This window comes from Mytilus californianus, unplaced genomic scaffold, assembly GCF_021869535.1.
Source record: "Mytilus californianus isolate M0D057914Y unplaced genomic scaffold, xbMytCali1.0.p SCAF_12, whole genome shotgun sequence".
In the NCBI taxonomy this organism is placed as follows: domain Eukaryota; kingdom Metazoa; phylum Mollusca; class Bivalvia; order Mytilida; family Mytilidae; genus Mytilus; species Mytilus californianus.
In genome coordinates this window covers 62,795,693-62,814,715 of record NW_026262604.1, presented here as the reverse complement: position 1 = coordinate 62,814,715, position 19,023 = coordinate 62,795,693, and the positions used below count along the sequence as shown (strand labels likewise).

The 19,023-nt window shown below is 31.4% G+C and overlaps 1 protein-coding gene across 1 annotated transcript in view; it reads left to right on the top strand.

The window, feature by feature from the left end:
- Positions 1–17,391, top strand: part of LOC127722163 (von Willebrand factor A domain-containing protein 7-like) — a 28,586-nt gene extending 11,195 nt beyond the window's left edge. The window contains exons 10-20 of the mRNA XM_052229031.1: positions 789–907; positions 2,366–2,525; positions 3,425–3,495; positions 5,317–5,470; positions 5,981–6,147; positions 6,748–6,859; positions 8,010–8,205; positions 10,269–10,338; positions 11,916–12,121; positions 13,394–13,520; positions 15,282–17,391. Of these exons, the coding sequence (XP_052084991.1) occupies positions 789–907; positions 2,366–2,525; positions 3,425–3,495; positions 5,317–5,470; positions 5,981–6,147; positions 6,748–6,859; positions 8,010–8,205; positions 10,269–10,338; positions 11,916–12,121; positions 13,394–13,520; positions 15,282–15,488 (1,589 nt within the window). The 3' untranslated portion in view covers positions 15,489–17,391. The remainder of the gene's footprint in view (positions 1–788; positions 908–2,365; positions 2,526–3,424; positions 3,496–5,316; positions 5,471–5,980; positions 6,148–6,747; positions 6,860–8,009; positions 8,206–10,268; positions 10,339–11,915; positions 12,122–13,393; positions 13,521–15,281) is intronic.
- The last annotated feature ends 1,632 nt before the right edge of the window (positions 17,392–19,023 follow it).

Sequence of the window (19,023 nt, the reverse complement as noted above, 5' to 3'; positions counted from 1 at the left end):
TCTACTTTTGTAAAGGTATGAGTGATAATAATGTAATACGATCACATTAATTTGTTAGTAAGTTGCATTACTGCATCAACATCCAAGACCTATTGTGTTCTGCTATTTTGCAATCCAAGATGGTGGAAGACACCAATACTGTAAAATCTGTAAAACAGACAACTAATGGTGTGGGGATGTCTGTAATGGCCCAAGGCAACGCCGATGGTCACGACAGCCTAATCCGCCATTATCACTAACTAAGGACATATAACAAGCCATTATATAAAAACAACCATTACTTTATACATGTTTTTACAATCTAAACATAGGAAATATTCAATTAAAAAACTAAGTAAATTATTGCAAAAATTTCTAGTTTCAGCTAGAATTAAAATAGTGCCTATTTCAGCCAACAGGGTTGTATCACGGGCCATTATTGATAAACAAGATTGAAATGACATTATTTTGTTTCAAACATTTAACATTAAAACACTTTTCATACCAATAAATCAATAATTCAGACAATAATAACATTGAAGATACTAATTATTGTGAACGATTATTATTTATTTAAGAAGAGTGATCCATACAAATGGTAAGTCATCTTTGATTTTTTTATCGTTTCAAAATGACTGGTTTTCCATAATGTTCCAATATCGATGTCCATTGTCAGTAATATATTTAAGCAATATTTTTTTAGTTTCTACTCTCCTGAATATCTTTTAAAAATATATAAAATTCTGAACACGACTTTAACTTACACCTTTTAATATATATGTATATACAAAATTCAAATTTCTTCCAAGGTCGAAAGAAGCGTGATGTTGGATCAGATGCATATTCTCTAGTGGCAGAGGGTACAGGAGGGACAGTTTACCGGTTTAATACAGCGCAACTAGGTGATATCATACGACAAATCAGTGAGGTAAGAACGGTTGATGTTATGTGAAAAAAAAATTTAGTATACTGATCGTTAATAAGTTTGTTCTTCAATAACTATATAACAATTGCGATTTTTAATCTGGAGAAGGGAATATATACTTAAAAGAGGAAACGAATAGTTTGAATAGTGCAACTAATGTTTTCAAATGGGATATAAATTAAGGAGACAGTAGAATTTCGATGTTCAAATCTCGTAAATCGATTAGACAGAGACGAATCAAGGTAACAAATAGAAATTTTTAAACAGTATTGTAGTTATTTCGAGATACGCTGTAAAAAGGCATATAAAACAACAAGACCAAATGGTGGTAATGCCTAATTAGCTCTAAAAGAAACTTCTATGAATGTCTCTTTACGAGGATTGTCGCCAAGAAATCGGAACAATCTAATGTTAAATTTTACTTTATGCCTTCGCCATTAATTCGATGATTAAGTGTTCCTGAAGTTGTTTAAATAATTCAGATCCGATAGAAAGAACACCAATGTCAAATAGCATTTTATATATTTGTTATGACACATTGCATAACACTAAACGTCATCTAGAAATTCACCAACCAGAACAAAACCAAAATTATTGAATGTTCAACTACAATTGTCTATAAAATTTCATGCTCATTGCGATACTAGAAAAGATACGACTAATTTAAACAGGCACTAACACAGATCTTTCATACACACCAAATTTGTTAAAGGACAAATAAAACTTCATTATTGATAAATTTCAAAGGAATCTGATAAAATGTACACACACTACGCCAGACCTCAATTGACACAAAATTGTAGGCATGCCATTCAGAAGCGGAATAAATTCAACATAAAATACAAAAGGCGATTCAACGGCAGATAAAACATCGACAATTCCTATTGACATAATATTAATTTTAATATCATACTTGCTGTTGAAAATGACTCTTTTACTATATGAATAAGTATAGATATCAACTTAAAATTATCTTAATTTTCTTAATCTTTTCCTACAACCAAAAAGAGGTATGCTAAATGACACTCTTCTCTTAAATAGCTTTATAAACTACGGGCTTCAAGTACACCGTCTCCCATTATCCCGACCTCCATACTTACGACCTCCATTATATTGTTTTTACTTTATATCAATGTTTAAACATATTGATTATCTTAAGAAAATCCTGGTACCATTGATAACTGATTTGATTTGTAGAAACATAAACATATATCTTTCGCAGAAATCTGTATTAAAATCATAACCAAATCAACATTTATGATCGCACAACCAGTTGCACGTTTATTGGCCATAACGTCAAATTAGCATGACAATTCAAAGTATAAACACAAGAAAGAAAGAAAATAAATAGAAACAAAATGGCATCCAGTTGAGTGATACTTTGCAATTTATGATCCTCATATAAATGTCTCGTTTTATGAATACAACATTTACATTTATTTTAATTTTTCATAAATCAAGGAAATCTTTCCATCTGCAACAGCTATTGTGGACATGTTTAAGCTCTATCCAGAGGACGGAGATTTAGTGTTGTTTCCGGTCGATAATATGTTGAACAATGTTAAAATTACAGTGACTGGTGCTTATTCTGAAGATGATGTTGATATCAAATCTCCATTTGGTAATTGTTTCTTAAATGTTTAGATTTGACTGACATATTATCATTTGAATGTTAACGCGTCAATAACTCCTAGAACACATGCTAAAGAAACAGAAAATAGTGATAATAATGTAAGTCGATTACCTTTTCTTTGTGAATGGTTGATCGTAGTTTACCATTTGCAAAGAATGAAGTATGGAGTTTGCTGCAGTCGATGGAAATTGTTGGATTTACCTATATTAGTAAACAAAGTTAAGAGCCAAACGATCAGGATATCATTGCACTTGCTTAGAGTACTAGTATTTAAAACTTATTTAATAAATTGGAAACAAATAGTTGCAAAAGAAAATGAAAAAAGAAAATGAATAAAAAAACAAAAAAACAAACAGAGAGAATTGGAGTATGTTCGAATTGGCCAATATATGGCCACTTTTTATAGCTAACATTTCAAATTAGGATTACTTGGCCATAATCATATTGTGTCATGGTTAAAACAATCACCAGATATTGTTTTTGTATGTTTTAATGATTTAAGCATCAACGTGATTGTTATCACGTCAAACTTATGATAAGTTTCAATGTTTCACACATTGAATGAAAATGGGATTTGAAAAACTTTCTCCACACAGTCATTGTTTAGTCTATTCTTGGTCTTAATTTCAACGCTTTATTAAAACTATTAGGAAAGCGCAACACAAATCGTTTAATTGAATTTTTAACATGTTGATATATCAACTATAAGCATTGTTCATCTTAAAATGGTGCAAGTCAGGTAACAAAAGATAAAGTTTCCACCGATATGCGAATAATAATGTAGTTGCTTGAATAAATGTATAATTTTAACAAATCCAAACAACGTTGTTTTTTTTGTATCCGTATAGTTTCCTTACTATATTTTTTTTTACAAAATTTTGTTACAGGATCCATAATGAAAGCTGAGAATACCAGTGTGCTTTTTGAAAGCCCAGATAAAGTTGTTGTCACTGTTTTGGTAAATAAATGAATACATTCCTGTATCCACACAATATTTTTTTCAGTGGTGGTTCATTAGATTTTATAACATATGCGTACTATTAATTTTTCGTAAATAATCAGTTCATAACTGTGTGTAATATTCATGGAAATAGCGAACCCTACATGTACGTATTGAATCTCGTTTCCTGGTTTTGATATTAAAACACTAGAATTGTATGATCTGCAAATTCACCAACTGTATTTTATTCCTGATCATAACATTTTCTTCTGTTTCTCATTTGTTCTATCTTGATTTGTATATCAAAAATTGATTAACGAGTATTGAACATTTTTCTCGGATTTTTTGTATATAGACGAACAACGAATCGAAGTGTTGAATGAAGTATACATTTTCCATACGTTTGTGTACAAACGTTGACAAAACTACGAAATCAAGTATCAATATAAAATACTTATTTTTTATCTTTTTTTTTATCTTCAATCCACTGAAATTTGTACCATCAGATATAAATGAAACAACAGAAGTTACATATATTGCTTTATAATAAATACTCTAAAGTGGACTTTGCATGGAAAACGGACCCCACCGTTTCTGGTTTCTGAAAATTGGTATGTAGACGACTCATTCAGGTGCAGATATCCATTCATACTCTTACACCCACGTCATTCGAAATGAGCGTTCTATACCTGACCCAACTACGAATAATTTGAAAATTTGATTAAAAACAAATCAGTATTTTGTCAAATTTTTTTACACCTGAATTCAAAACAAACAGTTTTAATATAGTAAATTGTTGAAATATCATGCAATCAACCAACGATCCACACACATTTCTGTTAAGGAAGAAATTTGTTTAAACAATAAACACAAATAAAACAATAGACAATCGGGTACGATAGATTACTAAAAAATATAACAGTCGATAAAACAATTAAAAAAAAACTTTCAACCCTAAATGCTTTAACACTTGAAATCTATAAATAGAAATAAGGCCAAAAGACGAGGATGTTTACGACGTATTCATCCTTTTCCTCTGTCACTTTCCAAAATACATAAAATAACACCATTACAAACTCAATCCCAATTGAATATTCTTGTACGTGTCTATAAATATAATCTATTTTATTTTTTGAAATTTACCTGTGATAATATAAACGTCACAAAAAAATACGTCACTTTTTGTGACGTTGATCCATTCATGTGACGCGCAGTTTATATTTCGTTTTTGGTGTCCAGGTGTGCTGTCGTAAATTCATGGGAGGCGTCCGTTTTTATTCTGCGGATTACATGTTGTAATGTACTATTTTATTATTTATTTATGTATTTCTCTTTGCTGAGTGTTCTCGTGTTTGTTTGTACTGTATTCCTGTCACGTAGTGTTGTCATTTTAGCGGTATTTTTAACATTGCCATATACGCGGGAGGTTTGGCTAGCCATAAAACCAGGTTCAAACCACCAATTTTTCTAAAAATGTCCTGTACCAAGTCAGGAAGATAACAGTTGATTTCAAATAGTCCGTTTCTATGTATGTTTGGTGTTTGTTTTTGTAGCAGTTCTTTGTTTACGTTTTTCCGTTGTTTTCCTCTTATAGTTGATGTGTTTCCCTCGGTTTTGATTTGTGACCCGGATTTGTTTCAGTTAAATCGATTTATGACTATTGAACAGCGGTATACTACTGTTGCCTTTATTTACGACATAATGTTGCACGACATAATGATAAGGTATAGTGAATTAAAAATAAATGAATAAATGTAAAAGATAAGAAAGTCTAAATAAGTATATATTTTTATATACATACATATACAGTATTTTCTTTTGAAAAATGATATGTTTCAGAATCCAACGGATGGTATATACAAGGTAAATAGAACTGGAAACAATAATTGGAGTGTTAATATTACAGCCCAAACTTCCGTAGATTTTCACTATGCAATTACGGTAGAAGCAGATGATGGAAACTTATATAAAGTATTAGGAAATCCAATTATAGGTATGAGAAGATAATGCTGTGTTAATGTAGCATTAAAAACCCCATTATTAGATTTACGGCCAACAATAGATCATTTTCATGCGTAACATGTGTAAGTGTAAGTCTAACGAGTTTATATTTTCCTTATCTGTTAACAGGTGTTCAGCGTGATATTAAACTCAATATAATATTCGTCAAACGGTTAACAAACGTTTCCAATATTAATTAAAGAATGAATGGCGAAACGTACAGTCAAACAAAAATGATACTGGTAAGTTCAATGATCAAGATTCAAAATTACTTTTAAATGCGGTGTATCTTTTTACAAACCAATGAAAAATCAATTAACTTATTTTAATTGACCATATGTTATCATTTGATAAATTAGAATCAATATATTTTGAATAAAACTGGCACTGGCAGTTGACAAAATACTTCATTTTCAAATGTACACTATTGAAAAGACCAATACTTTTTGTTAATCAAATTATTTACAATGATGAATTAAGACATAATTTATGCTTTTTACAGGCGAAAGATATACATTATTTTTCACTGTATACAACCTACCTGTTGGAATAAACGCATCATCCTTGCGTTTAAAAACGAGTAATTCAACAACGAACTATCTCAATTTAGTACAGGTAACTGGGGACTTTGACTCGACATTTTTTGTTTCAACAACTCTGACATCAGACGTAAGTACTTCTATAAAATGAAATATGTAGTCCATTTCACATAGTTTGATCGTACGCATGTAATGTATATAGTGTTTAAACCATTTGACATCTTGATAGAGATACAATGGGTTCAGATCTTAGATCAGGACCTTTAGTCTTCTGTCATGTTGTTATGTGTATTTCCTGTAGCCGACTAACGACCTTGTTTTTACAATTTGTAATTATAGTGTACTGTTACAGCAGGTTACAGGGGGGTTGAGCACTCATACATATGTTTAACACCATCACATTTTTTAATACACCTTTCTGAAATCAGCAGACTGCAATCCAGTTAATGTTGGTAGATGCGGTCTGCCATAAGGTGTTTTCGATTATATTTTAGCATACATCAGGCCGTTGGTTGTCTCCTTTACATTTTAAAATGCACGGGCCTTTTCTAGCGTACAAGATGTTATGAGCTGTTATCATTGTTCAAATCAGTAAGGTTATCTATAAAAGGAATAACATCGTCCTTGGTCTGTGGTTGACATTTATCTCATTTGCCATCATACGACATCGCCCATTTTTTTATATTCAGAATGGAATGGTCTCATTGTTTGAAATCTATTTTTGTTATAGCAATACGAAGTAAGTCTCTATGGAACAGATAGCAGTGGAAATACCTGGATGAGGACATCTCCTTATTTTATATCTCCAGCGACTATAAGACTCACGTTGAATTCCATTACAGGTTTGTATACCGTTTTAAACTGCTAGTGCGCTGAATAATGTATGTACATTCACTAATGAATCGGATTATAGTGACTTTGCTCCTTTCGCAATGTACATCAAATTATTTCCTATGCTTTTATAGATATATAATTATTTTCCAAACTATTGGCGTGTAGACATTTATGTTAACAATTTATCTAAAATTAAGAAATTAACCAGGTCATTTTGAAAATTTGAAATATTTGGAATTTTTAAATATTTAATATCGACGCAGTCACCATCTCAGTTTCAAAGAATTTGTATGGCATCTAAAACAGCAAATGATTTTGCTATTTTGAAACATCATTAACATTTGTTATGCCAAACGTGCAAGCTGACGAAGTTATTTAATGTATATTGTCTTCAATGTTGACGTCTTTGATACTATCGATTGATTTCGTTTGATTAACGACACGTGATAATATAAGGATATATAATGGTTGACTTAAGCTCACAGGATGCATGTACAACAACACAACTTTTAATTTTTCTCCGACAATATTTTTTTCACCTCAATTTATTTCTTTATGTTTTCGTTGTTTTCGGAATTTCACAATGATGGTGTTTCAGTCGAGTTACTTTGTTTATTCTTGTTTTCTTAATATGTACGCATTTAAACGTGGGGTAAACATTTTGATAAATTAAACTACTATCAATACCACTGACATCAAGTTACAACAAACATTAAGATATCACATAAGACCTCATCGATTATATTCATGGCTGTGAACAGTCATATGGATATGTGGCGGTGTTTCATATGTTGTTTGATATGTCCCCTTTTTATTAGTTTCGATTAATTGACTAACAAATCTCCAAAGAAATTAGGTCAATAAGTGTCAGTAATTAAAAACAATTCTCAGATAACGGTATACTAGATCACAAAAAGACAATAATTCTATATTATAAAGGAAAAAAAATATCATGTTTAGTATTGCCTCAAACTATAAATATGTGAATCTATGCTCATTGGTCGGGTTGTTTTCTCTTTGACACATTCCTCGTTTCCATTTTTAATTTCATTATGGTAAAAAATCTCAGGCGCAGTAATTGAACCACAACAGTATAGTTGTAACAAAAATAAGTAATTGCAAATATTTGAATGGTTCTGTATTTTGCACTATTTTCAGATCTTTATAAGAACACTGTTGGTAACGTATCCTACACTGTAGAAAACAAAGGATCAGAGAACGAAACATTTGTTGTTGATGTAACAGATAACAGAGCATTACTGACCGGCCAGACAAGTTTTACACCACTGATAAGTAGCAACGGTTCTACGGGAATAATATTTCAAATAAATGGATCTAGTCTATATAATACAGTGTAAGATTTAATGTAAAATATATTTCAACTACTGGAGAATTTACATGACATGGTATTTAACTCCTTTTACTTTCTCTCAAACATTTTTTGCATAATCTTTCAGATTAGTTTGGTTCATGACGAAGGCTATTGCAAAAGCGAAAGACGTGCGCCATGAAATTGTTTTCAACTTTTATCTTACTTTTTCTGAACTGGTACCACCGATAGTGAAGTGACAGTCCCTACGACAACGTTTGATCTGTATCCAATTCTAAAGTGCTATAACTTTGTAATTTAAATTATTAGTAATAACTGTCTTGCAATAATATTAAAATATTTGACTTTTCTACACTTTACACAAGTATTCCCAATTCCAAACTAAACGACACATTGAAAGAGTTGGTCCTGCATTATTTCATAAAAAAGAATTGCCGTTTTGTTCCTTTATTCATATGAGGCTGACTTCATACAGGAACTTCTTAGGAAGAAAGAAAAGAAGTAAGCAGTATCCTTTAATTTTATTTACTTTCCGCTATATAAATAATGTTCTCTCACAAAATAATTCATAATATGGTGACTATGTTGACACATCTATCCCATCGAACTTGAGATAAAGGATACAACAGATACAGTTAAGTCTGCATCATATCTTGACTTACATCTAAAGATTGACAATGAGGGTCGGTTGAAAACAAAACTTTACGAAAAAAAAGATGATTTCAGCTTCCCAATTGTGAACTTTTCATTTCTATGTAGCAACATTCCAGCAACGCCTGCATACGAGGTATATGTCTCCCAGTTGATACGATATTCCAGGGCTTGTATTTCCTATCATGATTTCCTTGATAGAGGGTTCCTGCTCACAAGGAAGCTATTAAACCAAGAGTTCCAAGTGTTAAGTTGAAATCATCCCTTCGTAAATTTTACGGACGCCATCACGAGTTGGTTGGCCGTTATGGAATATCCGTTTCACAGATTATAGCGTATATGTTCAAAATGTCGAAACTACAGTCCCGTCCCCTTTTCCCCGAATGTGACCTACCGAATTAGACTTATTACCGGTTTTGTACTAACATGAGCAACACAACGGGTGCCACATGTGGAGCAGGATCTGCTTACCCTTCCGGAACACCTGAGATCACCCCCAGTTTTTTGGTGGGGTTCGTGTTGCTCAGTCTTTAGATTTCAATGATGTGTTTTTTGTACTGTTGTTTGTCAATCTATCTTTTTTTCTTTTTAGCCATGGCGTTGTCAGTTTATTTTCGACTTATGAGTTTGAATGTCCCTTTGGTATCTTTCGCCTCTCTAACATACATTGTTTACATTTTTAGTCGATAAAGTATAAAACTGTACTAAACATAACGTTAAAACTAAACTATCTCTTGCAAAGTTAACCTCAGACGATTTAGACAGTTGTATTTACAAATGATGTCCAGGTTTGCTTTTGATGCTCAAAACGTTTCATAGAATTTCTCTAAGTGTACCTTATAGACCTTATCCTGATACTCGTGTTATTGCCACCTTTAATCGGTAGTTCATGGCTATTTGCAGAAAATCAAGACGATTGCAATCGCTTTCGGGCTACCTATTATACATGATCAGTAAAGTTGACTGATTCGATACATGTAATAACAAACGATTAAAATGTAGAATATTAGTTATGACAGTTTTGCACATCAATTATTCCTTTAGTTTGTAAGGTTGTATAATGTATATTGTGTTTTGTATTTGGAAGTAAATTACACATATAGTACCTCGCATACAAGGTCAGGGTTACTTCTAGCGCTTCAATTGCTTATGTCGAGTGACTGTTATGTCTATAAATGTTAAGATAAGGTATCGCACAAAAATAGAAAAATGTGCGTTAAAGCTCACATATTTTACTATACTTTTAATGTATAGCATAAGCGATTAGATTACTCTGGGATGAGAAGAATAGAAAGATGTGTAAAGGGCAAACACTATAAAAAATATATGTTCTTAAAACATGTAGGCAGCAGTAACGTGTTCATAACAAAAATAGTATTTTCTCGTAACCATAATTGCATGTAATACTGATTTCTTTTATTTTTATTTATTGCCAGGACGTACAATATTACAGTTCGAAAACAGGGATCAGTGAATATACTTGTGCACGACAGTCAAACAATATATGTACGTATTATATTTCCTGTCCGAAACTTTTGTGAGAGTTATTTGGAAGCATATCTGATCGCACATTTGTTTTATTGCGTTAAATGTACAGTGTATTATTGGACATGTACATAAACTGATATCAACATTATTAATGGGAAAAATTGTTATGTAATACGTTAAATAAGCCGTGGGGTGAAACCCGAATTTCCATTGTCCGAATACATAAACATTATGTTTATGTTGAATTGACCAATTTGCTAGTCAAGCCTGTCAAAATATAAAAGTGTGTTAATACTAACTTGTTATTGGAGGAAACATTCGGAATCAACTGAATTTCTTGATCCTGCTACACATGCTTGACTTGATTTCAAAGTCATTGTCCGTAGTCAGGAAAATAACAAAACCAGGTATTATATCAAAACGACTAATACTTATAGTGTTATTTAAGAAATAATTCTTTCATGCCATGCTCTATGCTCATTTTAACATGGGTAGGCATTATATTTGTCAATATCTTTATACCGAGCGCAAGCGAGGTGTAAAATGTTGACATATATAATGCCTACCCATGTTAAAATTAGCATAGAGCATGGCATGATAGAATTATTTCGATTCTTATAGGACAATTTAGAACTTTTGTACTTCGAAGCGGACCTATAATACGCGTTCAAAGGGCATCTATTTTGATTTGATGCAGCCAAACGTAATAGAAAATGATCCGTTTCACGATAAAACAAATGAACAAATACATGTAAACTTACTTTTAGAATGATTTTATTTAATTTCATAGCAAGCAACACCAAAACAAATGTCCATTTTGATTTCCGGCGTTGTTCAAAATACAGCTGACATTGCAATTTCAATGTTTAATGGAATTAGAACATGGCTTTTTTTCTAAAGCGAAAGAAGAACGTCATATTAGACTATAGAATATTTGATAGATTGCATGTTATATCTTTCTCATAAAAGCTGAGAATATGAGACAATGTAACGATGAATCAATTAAAAATAGGCACACTTAACTTGAGTGATTATTCAAGTCTTTACTTCTCCTGTTGTAGATTGATTGATTGATTGATTGGTGTTTAATGTCACTTTCAGCACTTTTGTGCTATTTCGTGGCGGTCAGTTTTTATTGGTGAAGGAAGCCGGAGAAACCATAGAGAACCACCGATCTTCCGTTGGAAAAATGACAATTCTAGTCATATTTCTGTGAAATAAAAAAAAAAAATCTTTCTCGCTTATGATACAATTTAAGAGCATGTTATTGTTACGTTTGCCTTTTGCTTCTTTGATATGTTTGTGTTTATTGCATTTATTCTGTGTTTTACTCGTTATCGTATTATAAAGAACACTACTGGCAATTAACTAAATATACTGTAAAGACTAATCCAGCAAAATAACATAAAATAGTTTCACTTGAAAAACATTGCCGAATTCTTAAAATGAAACGTATCAACTATTTGTTTTTTTGAAAACTCACTTGTTTGTGTCATCTTATGCTTTACGCAAACAAATAAAAAAAAAAAAAAACGTTGCATAAATGTTTATGCTATGAATTCGAAATTTTCAAACCATTTTTTGTATCTTTCTAGATTAGTCCAGATATTGCACCTACATGTACTGTTGAAAAATTAGTTGGAAAATGTGATGCATTAGATGCCACCTCATGTTCAGGAGTTACATGGAATGGACAGGCCACGATTACATATATAACTGAGCTGTCGTCCATTTCTGGATCAACGGGATGGAACTTCGAAATTAGCAGTGTACATTCATCCCCGATAAATATCAGTGCAAGGTAGTACATTCAACACATGAAAATTTAGGTTAACCGGTTCTCTGTATATTGTAAAATATTAACCCTAGAGCATGAAAGTAATTATTTTGATCGCTGTGAACGAGAAAATCAGCTTCCTATCGTGTTGAGCGTCTGATATCGTTACGCAAAAATAAAACCAAAATCTTTTATCGTACAATTTTTTACCCCCTTCTTCAGAAAATTTCACGCTTAATTGTCCTAACAAAAGTAAGCTGAATAAGAAATGCCGTCATATTGTTACTTCGCTGATAAATTTTCCTCATACATTGTGATGTAGCTGATAAAGTTTCCTCACATATAATGACGTTGCTAATTATAAGTTCTCCTCAAGACACAAGGCCGTGATACAAGAATGACGTAGCTACTGAGCATTTCATCGAGTTTAAATGCACCAACAATTTCAAAAACATTCAAAATACCGCCCAATGATCTAAACTTTGCCTTTAATCTTATATGTTTAACAGAATCACAGGACATAATGGATTATTAATTAGTATGGTGAATTTGCAATTTGAATTATAGTATGGAACGTTAAGTACATGTATATCACAAATAACAAATGCCATGCGATTTTAAATCATTTTCAAGATTTTATTGCAGAAAAATACAAAAATCCTTTCTTATATATTTTTTTGGTGACAATTGAACTCTGAACCAGAATAACCATTCTTAACACTTTAGTGATTTATTAACAAGGTCCAATTGTTAAAAAAAAGATGAAGTTAATATCGAAAAAGGGGGAAGACGAAAAAATATAGAAAAATAGACAGAAGACTAAAACCACATGCTCAATGTTAGTATTAATATAATTGAAAAGTTACCGTATTGACAAGTTTCCGACAGAAGTGTAATAAGTTTACCATAATTCGTTGTGGTATGCTTCATTAAATACAGTATTCTATTCACATAAAAATGTAAAAGAAAGATACTTCGAATCTGGTTGAATAACTTCAATGTTATTTTTTAATTTAGATTAACTCCTTAGTTTTTTTATTTTATAAAATTTTCTGTCAAGTGACGCAAGATAAATGTAAAGTTAAGGCACATAATTTGTCACTTGTATATTGAAATCAAACTAACTACGCCTACTATGTCTCTGCTGCAAACAAACCATTTCATTACAAGGCACACATTTGCTTTTGTCGAGTTATTTGAATCAAATACAACACAGGAGGTCATTCTTTAAAGCTGTATTAAATTACCAATGCCTTTTTCATTATCCAATGACATGTTTTTTTCATGTTCCTTCAGCGGTGATTGCTGCACGCCATCAGCATACCTTACAGTGACTGACAAAAACAGTAATTTTGCCAGATGCCATTTCTATCTCGGTAATGTACTTCCTATAGAGAACTCTAAGCAATTGCTGTCAAGATCGGTAAGTTTACAAGTTCTCTGATTGATGTGTTTTTCTGTGTTACGTACTCTACTTTTTATCTTAGTAGGACATAAAGTAATCCTGCAACAAACTAAATTTGATTTACAACTGACAAGTAAATCGACAAGGTACAGTCAAAAAAACAAACAAGCCATTCCAATATAAGAACCGTCGTAAAATATATAAATGAATATATATGGGAATTTCATTAGTAAAAGATTTTGTAATATCATTAAAATCAAAATTCTGATTGCTTATTTCCGATGATGTCATTGTTAACCTTGTCTTTATTTCAAATTTCGAATCGCAAATATCAGACTTTATCCGGAAGTATTATCAAAATCCAAAATCATGTACATGGCCAACATATATCTACACCTTAAATTTAACATTGGACGAGTTATTACGTCACACAAAATTATATTGAGTTTTGAATATGTTTTCGTAAATTTTTAGATTTTCCTAGTTTTACAATCAAACATTTTAATAAAAAGGGCGAATATTATGCCGTGATTGTGACCTACAAACACAAAATTCCTTACAAGTCTTGATTTTTTACACTTCCAAACATTATCCACAAATTTGATATATAGTTCTATAAAACATTTTTTTGGTCCATAAATAGCCTTAATGCTCCCACTCCTTTTAGATATATCATTCAAATGTGAAATTTGGTATGCGATATATATATTTTTGTAAAGAATAAATGTTAAATTAGGGTTTTTTACTGTCCAAATTCATATAGAAATCATACGCCCAACATTTGTTTTGGTGTCATTAGGTAAAAAGCAAAAATATTAGAATGAAAGAAAAGCATCTAATAATTACTTTACGAAAGAAAATTTTGCTTTATGTTATAGATTTTGTGGAATGATACATTTAAACTAAGAATATATATGAATTATAGACTCATACCAAGTTCCACTGAAATATTGATTGATTGTTGATTGCTTGATCTCCTTGAAAGATTGAGTGATATAAAATACAATGAAGTATTCCCTTTTGGTATAAATAACTATTGGCAGAAACATATAAATCAAATACTAAAAAACATTAAGTATTCAACAAAGAGACAGTAAACTAAGAACACAGAAATGACATATAGATGTCGGCTATCAGTCTGCATTCATTTGAAAATACCTTCAAGCGTTAAACAAGTTGTAAATGAATATATCGAAGATTTCTAACAATAAACACAAACTTTATTAGACAAACAATTAACACCCATACGAGGTTCCCGACTTGGGACAAAAGAGAGGCGAAATATACCAAAGGGATAACAAAACTCATAAGGCGAAAACGATTGACAATTCAATGATCGAAAAATGACTAGAAGAAAAACAACTGTATACAAAACACAACACAGTAAACTAAAGACTCAGCAACACGAGCCCCATCAAAACCCGTGGATGATCTTTGGTCTCCTGAAGGGTAAGCAGATCCTGCACCACATGTGACACCCGTCGTGTTGCTCATTTAGGTCAAGGAAATCGTGATAGGAAATGCAAACTCTTAATAATTCACAATGATACATACAATAAAACTAATGAAATTTTAAAGATTCCATTAGTTTTATTGTATGCATCATTTCGGTTGTTAATTTGTAGCTTAGGCTTTTTGAATGAACTAAAAACATAGAGTCTAGCAATGCATTTTCAAGGCTCGTAAATGCACATTCTGGCATTTTTTATTAGTATTTTATTATGCATACAGTACATCCGTCAAACATAATACTCACATCCTAGATACATTTTGTTACAGGAACAGATTGCTATAGGTGTTGTTGGTGGAATTATCGGCGGTTGTTTATTTGCAACATTGGTAACTGGAATACTAATATATCGAAAAGCTATCAAACCAAAACTGGGTGCCAGTAAAATCAACACTGTCAAATCAAACAGTTATCCACATCAAGAGAAATGTGATTCAAAGGAACAATTTAACAATGTTACTGCTGATTTGAATTGAATTTTACGAACAGTTCTTCATTGCCTACAAGGTACAGCCTATTGACCTAGTAGAAATGGAAACACAGTAACACTCTGACATGTTTTATTGACGAATGTGGTTTAAACATATTATAAATCACCGTATAATTTATTGAACATTGCATTTGATAGTAAACGTTTGATATTTGTAAGTTAAACTTTGTAAATATCTTTTCAGAAAACATCTGTCTAATAATTGTGTATATAACACTTGAGACTATAAAAGGGTTGCGAAATTTGAATTAAATTAATTTACAAAATCATACTTTTTATTTTTGAGTAATTTAGAATATTAATTTTAGAATTGATTTTTGCAGAGTGTGTTACACTGTCAAAAACCATTTAAACATATTATCCTTTCCGTAAAAGCCCTAACCGTTACTCCCCCGTGTTAAAACTAATTTTAGAAAACAAAAGATTATCATATATTCAGAATAAATACACAATTGTATGTTCCAATATATACGACAGGTCAAAACGTGGTCATCAGTGAAATATTCAAAACAACTTTCATTTCAAGAACTTTGCAGCTATTCCATTAAACGCAAGTTCTAATGTAAGCAGTGTTGTCAATTGTTTATATGGGTCCACTCATACTTTCGTTTTTGTTTGAAATGAATTGTGTCATATATTGTGCTTTGATTAAAATATATATCATTATAACGTATACTTATCTATATCTTAAATGTTAGTCATTCCGAGTTTATTGTATACATTTCATATAAACTAAAATTTTACCATTTGAAGCTTCAAATATACAAATAAATGCATGGCTTATGTTAAAATTCGCACTTCGGCACCTAGTGAAGATGTATTAGATTGATGTCAATTTGTTCCTGTGTAATTTACGCATATTCCCCATCTTTTTTACTGCTAATTTAAAAATAATTTTTCGTTTGTACGCTTAATTTTAATACAGACTTTTGACTTGTTTACATGAACTCTTTTTTGTAATACTTTGTTTAGAATTTAAATACCAGCCCGCAAGATTCCCTAAATTTGATTTGTATATATGTATATAGTTTAATGTTGGTGGGTCGGATCATTTTCCCATCTTAAATAAATCCTTGTCATGCATTCAGTTTTGATGATGTAAGATGATGTAATTTCGTATTAGTTACAAATTAAGAATTCATGAATAATAAAGGCAACAGTTGTATACCGCTGTTCAAAAGATCAATGAAAGTGTATAATAGAATCTTAAGAACTTGCCGTTCCGTCCATCCTTGTCTTTCATAAAATTGTTTTATGTGTAAATTGCCATGTGCGTGCGTTTATTTATCATAACATTTGATTTGAAAACATTAAATGCTTATCTTACAATAGGAGTTGAAGGTTGTTTGCTACTCTGTTTCAAAATATCAAGCTTTTTAAAAGACTGTTATAAATTGATAGTATATTAACAAAGGAATTAAGAAAGCAGAAATAAGTTAAGGGTCCGTGTGCTTGTTTTAAAGATATAAGCCATTGAAAATTAGGCTGGACATGATTCTTTGTAGAGTTTTCATAACTTAAACATTGGCTCCTTTTTACAAAAAACTATGACAAAATAACAAGTATGTTATAAGATTTCCAAACTATATGTAAATATATTTTGAAAAGGGGTTATCGGACTGACTTTTTAATGGCACCACATGAATAAAACCAGAGTATTCCGAATATCTGGCAAAATTCAAAAAGAAGAGAAAAGAACACACGTTAGTACATCCTCATTTCTCCTTTAGTTTGGTGTAAATTATATACATTTGTGTATGTACATGTATTTAAGTAGGTGAGAGATATGTTTTCATCATGTTTTGAAAATTATTCAATTGATCTGTTATAGGTATATGTAATTTCGTATTGATTGTAAATTACAATAAAATATTAGTTAGAAACTTTTACTACGTGTTTTATTTTAAAATATATGTTTACCTTGTATGTATCATGTGTGTGATTCAAAATAAACCATTGTTTTCGTCATTCTTGTTCTTGATACAAGTTTAGAGTCTGTCCTTACAAATAAGTATGAACATTTTATCTGTCATTTTGCATGGTTGTCTGTCTTAACCTCAGGTCTGTTGAACCAATTACATGAGGCAATATATTGTATACCTGATAAAAAACGTGTTTTAACGAACATTATTTAACATACCAAGAGTACAATGAAAATTCAAACAAATCCTAGTGATTATTGTAGAACGAGAAATTCTGAATCTGTTATTTTAAAATGATATGAACTTGTTTTTACAAATGAAGCACTATACTGCATTATTGTATCCATTCAATATCACTTGGTAGAGTATGCTGCTGATTCATCATAGCACATTTTTGATTACCATGGCAAGTTCAATAAGTATTTCAAGGTATAAGATAGCATTCAACACAACAATTTAAACATTTAAATCTATTAATATTGTTTTTCAATCTATCATATACATAAGGCAATATCATGCTTGTATTTATGCAGTTAACTAACTTAACACCTGGGATCACCTCCAGTTTTTGTAGGGTTCGTGGCTGAACTCAGGTGCTCCGGAATGGCAAGCAGATCTTGCTCCTCATGTGACACCCGTCGTGTTGCTCATACAATAATACATTTTCGGTAATAATTCAATTCAGTAGGTCACAGTCGGAGAAAAGAGGACGGGATTGTGAAAGATATCAGGCATTTCTGTGTCATTTGGTCTCTTGTGGAGACTTGTTTCATTGGCAATCATACCGCATCTTCTTTTTTATATTCAATGCATAATAAAATATCTTAAAAACTGAGTTGTTTTTCCTTTTACCCGTAGAATACATAGTACGATGCATGAAAGAATTTTGTAAAATATGTTTATTAGAGACATCCAGATTTCGACACATGGTATACCTTCTTTAAGTACTACACCGATCAGGCATACTTATTATGCAGTTATTCATTTTCTCAGTTGACATTTTTCTCTGTATAAAAGGTCGATATTTCAATTTAAATCACGCACACATCGTAAGAAATGCAATCTATATGTGTCCAAAAGCTTCGATATGTAAAAAAAGTATTTTAATGCCGAAATTCTAAACATCTATATTATGTAGTAAGTTGAACACATACAATAACCTGTATTCGAGTGTGTGAAAATCATAAAATAGCAAACCAGTGTAAAATGAAACATGACAATTTTGTCCGAGTCTAGAAAAGAATTTTCATCACAAAATTGAGCATAAAAATAAAAAGATGTGGAATGATTGCCAATGAGATCACTCTCCCCACGAGACCAAATGGTACTGAAATAAACAACTATAGGTCACCGTACGGCCTTCAACAATGGGTAAAACCCATACCGCAACGTCAGCTAAAAATAGCCCAAAATGACAAATGTAAAACAATTCAAACGAGAATATAAACGGCCTGATTTATGTACAACAAAACGAACGAATAAAAGATATGATATACAGCAACAAATGACAACCACTGAATTACAGGCTCCATAATTATATGAGAAAACATAATGCTTAGTTCTAAATGAAAAAGCGGTCTGCCATCCTCTTGCAATCAA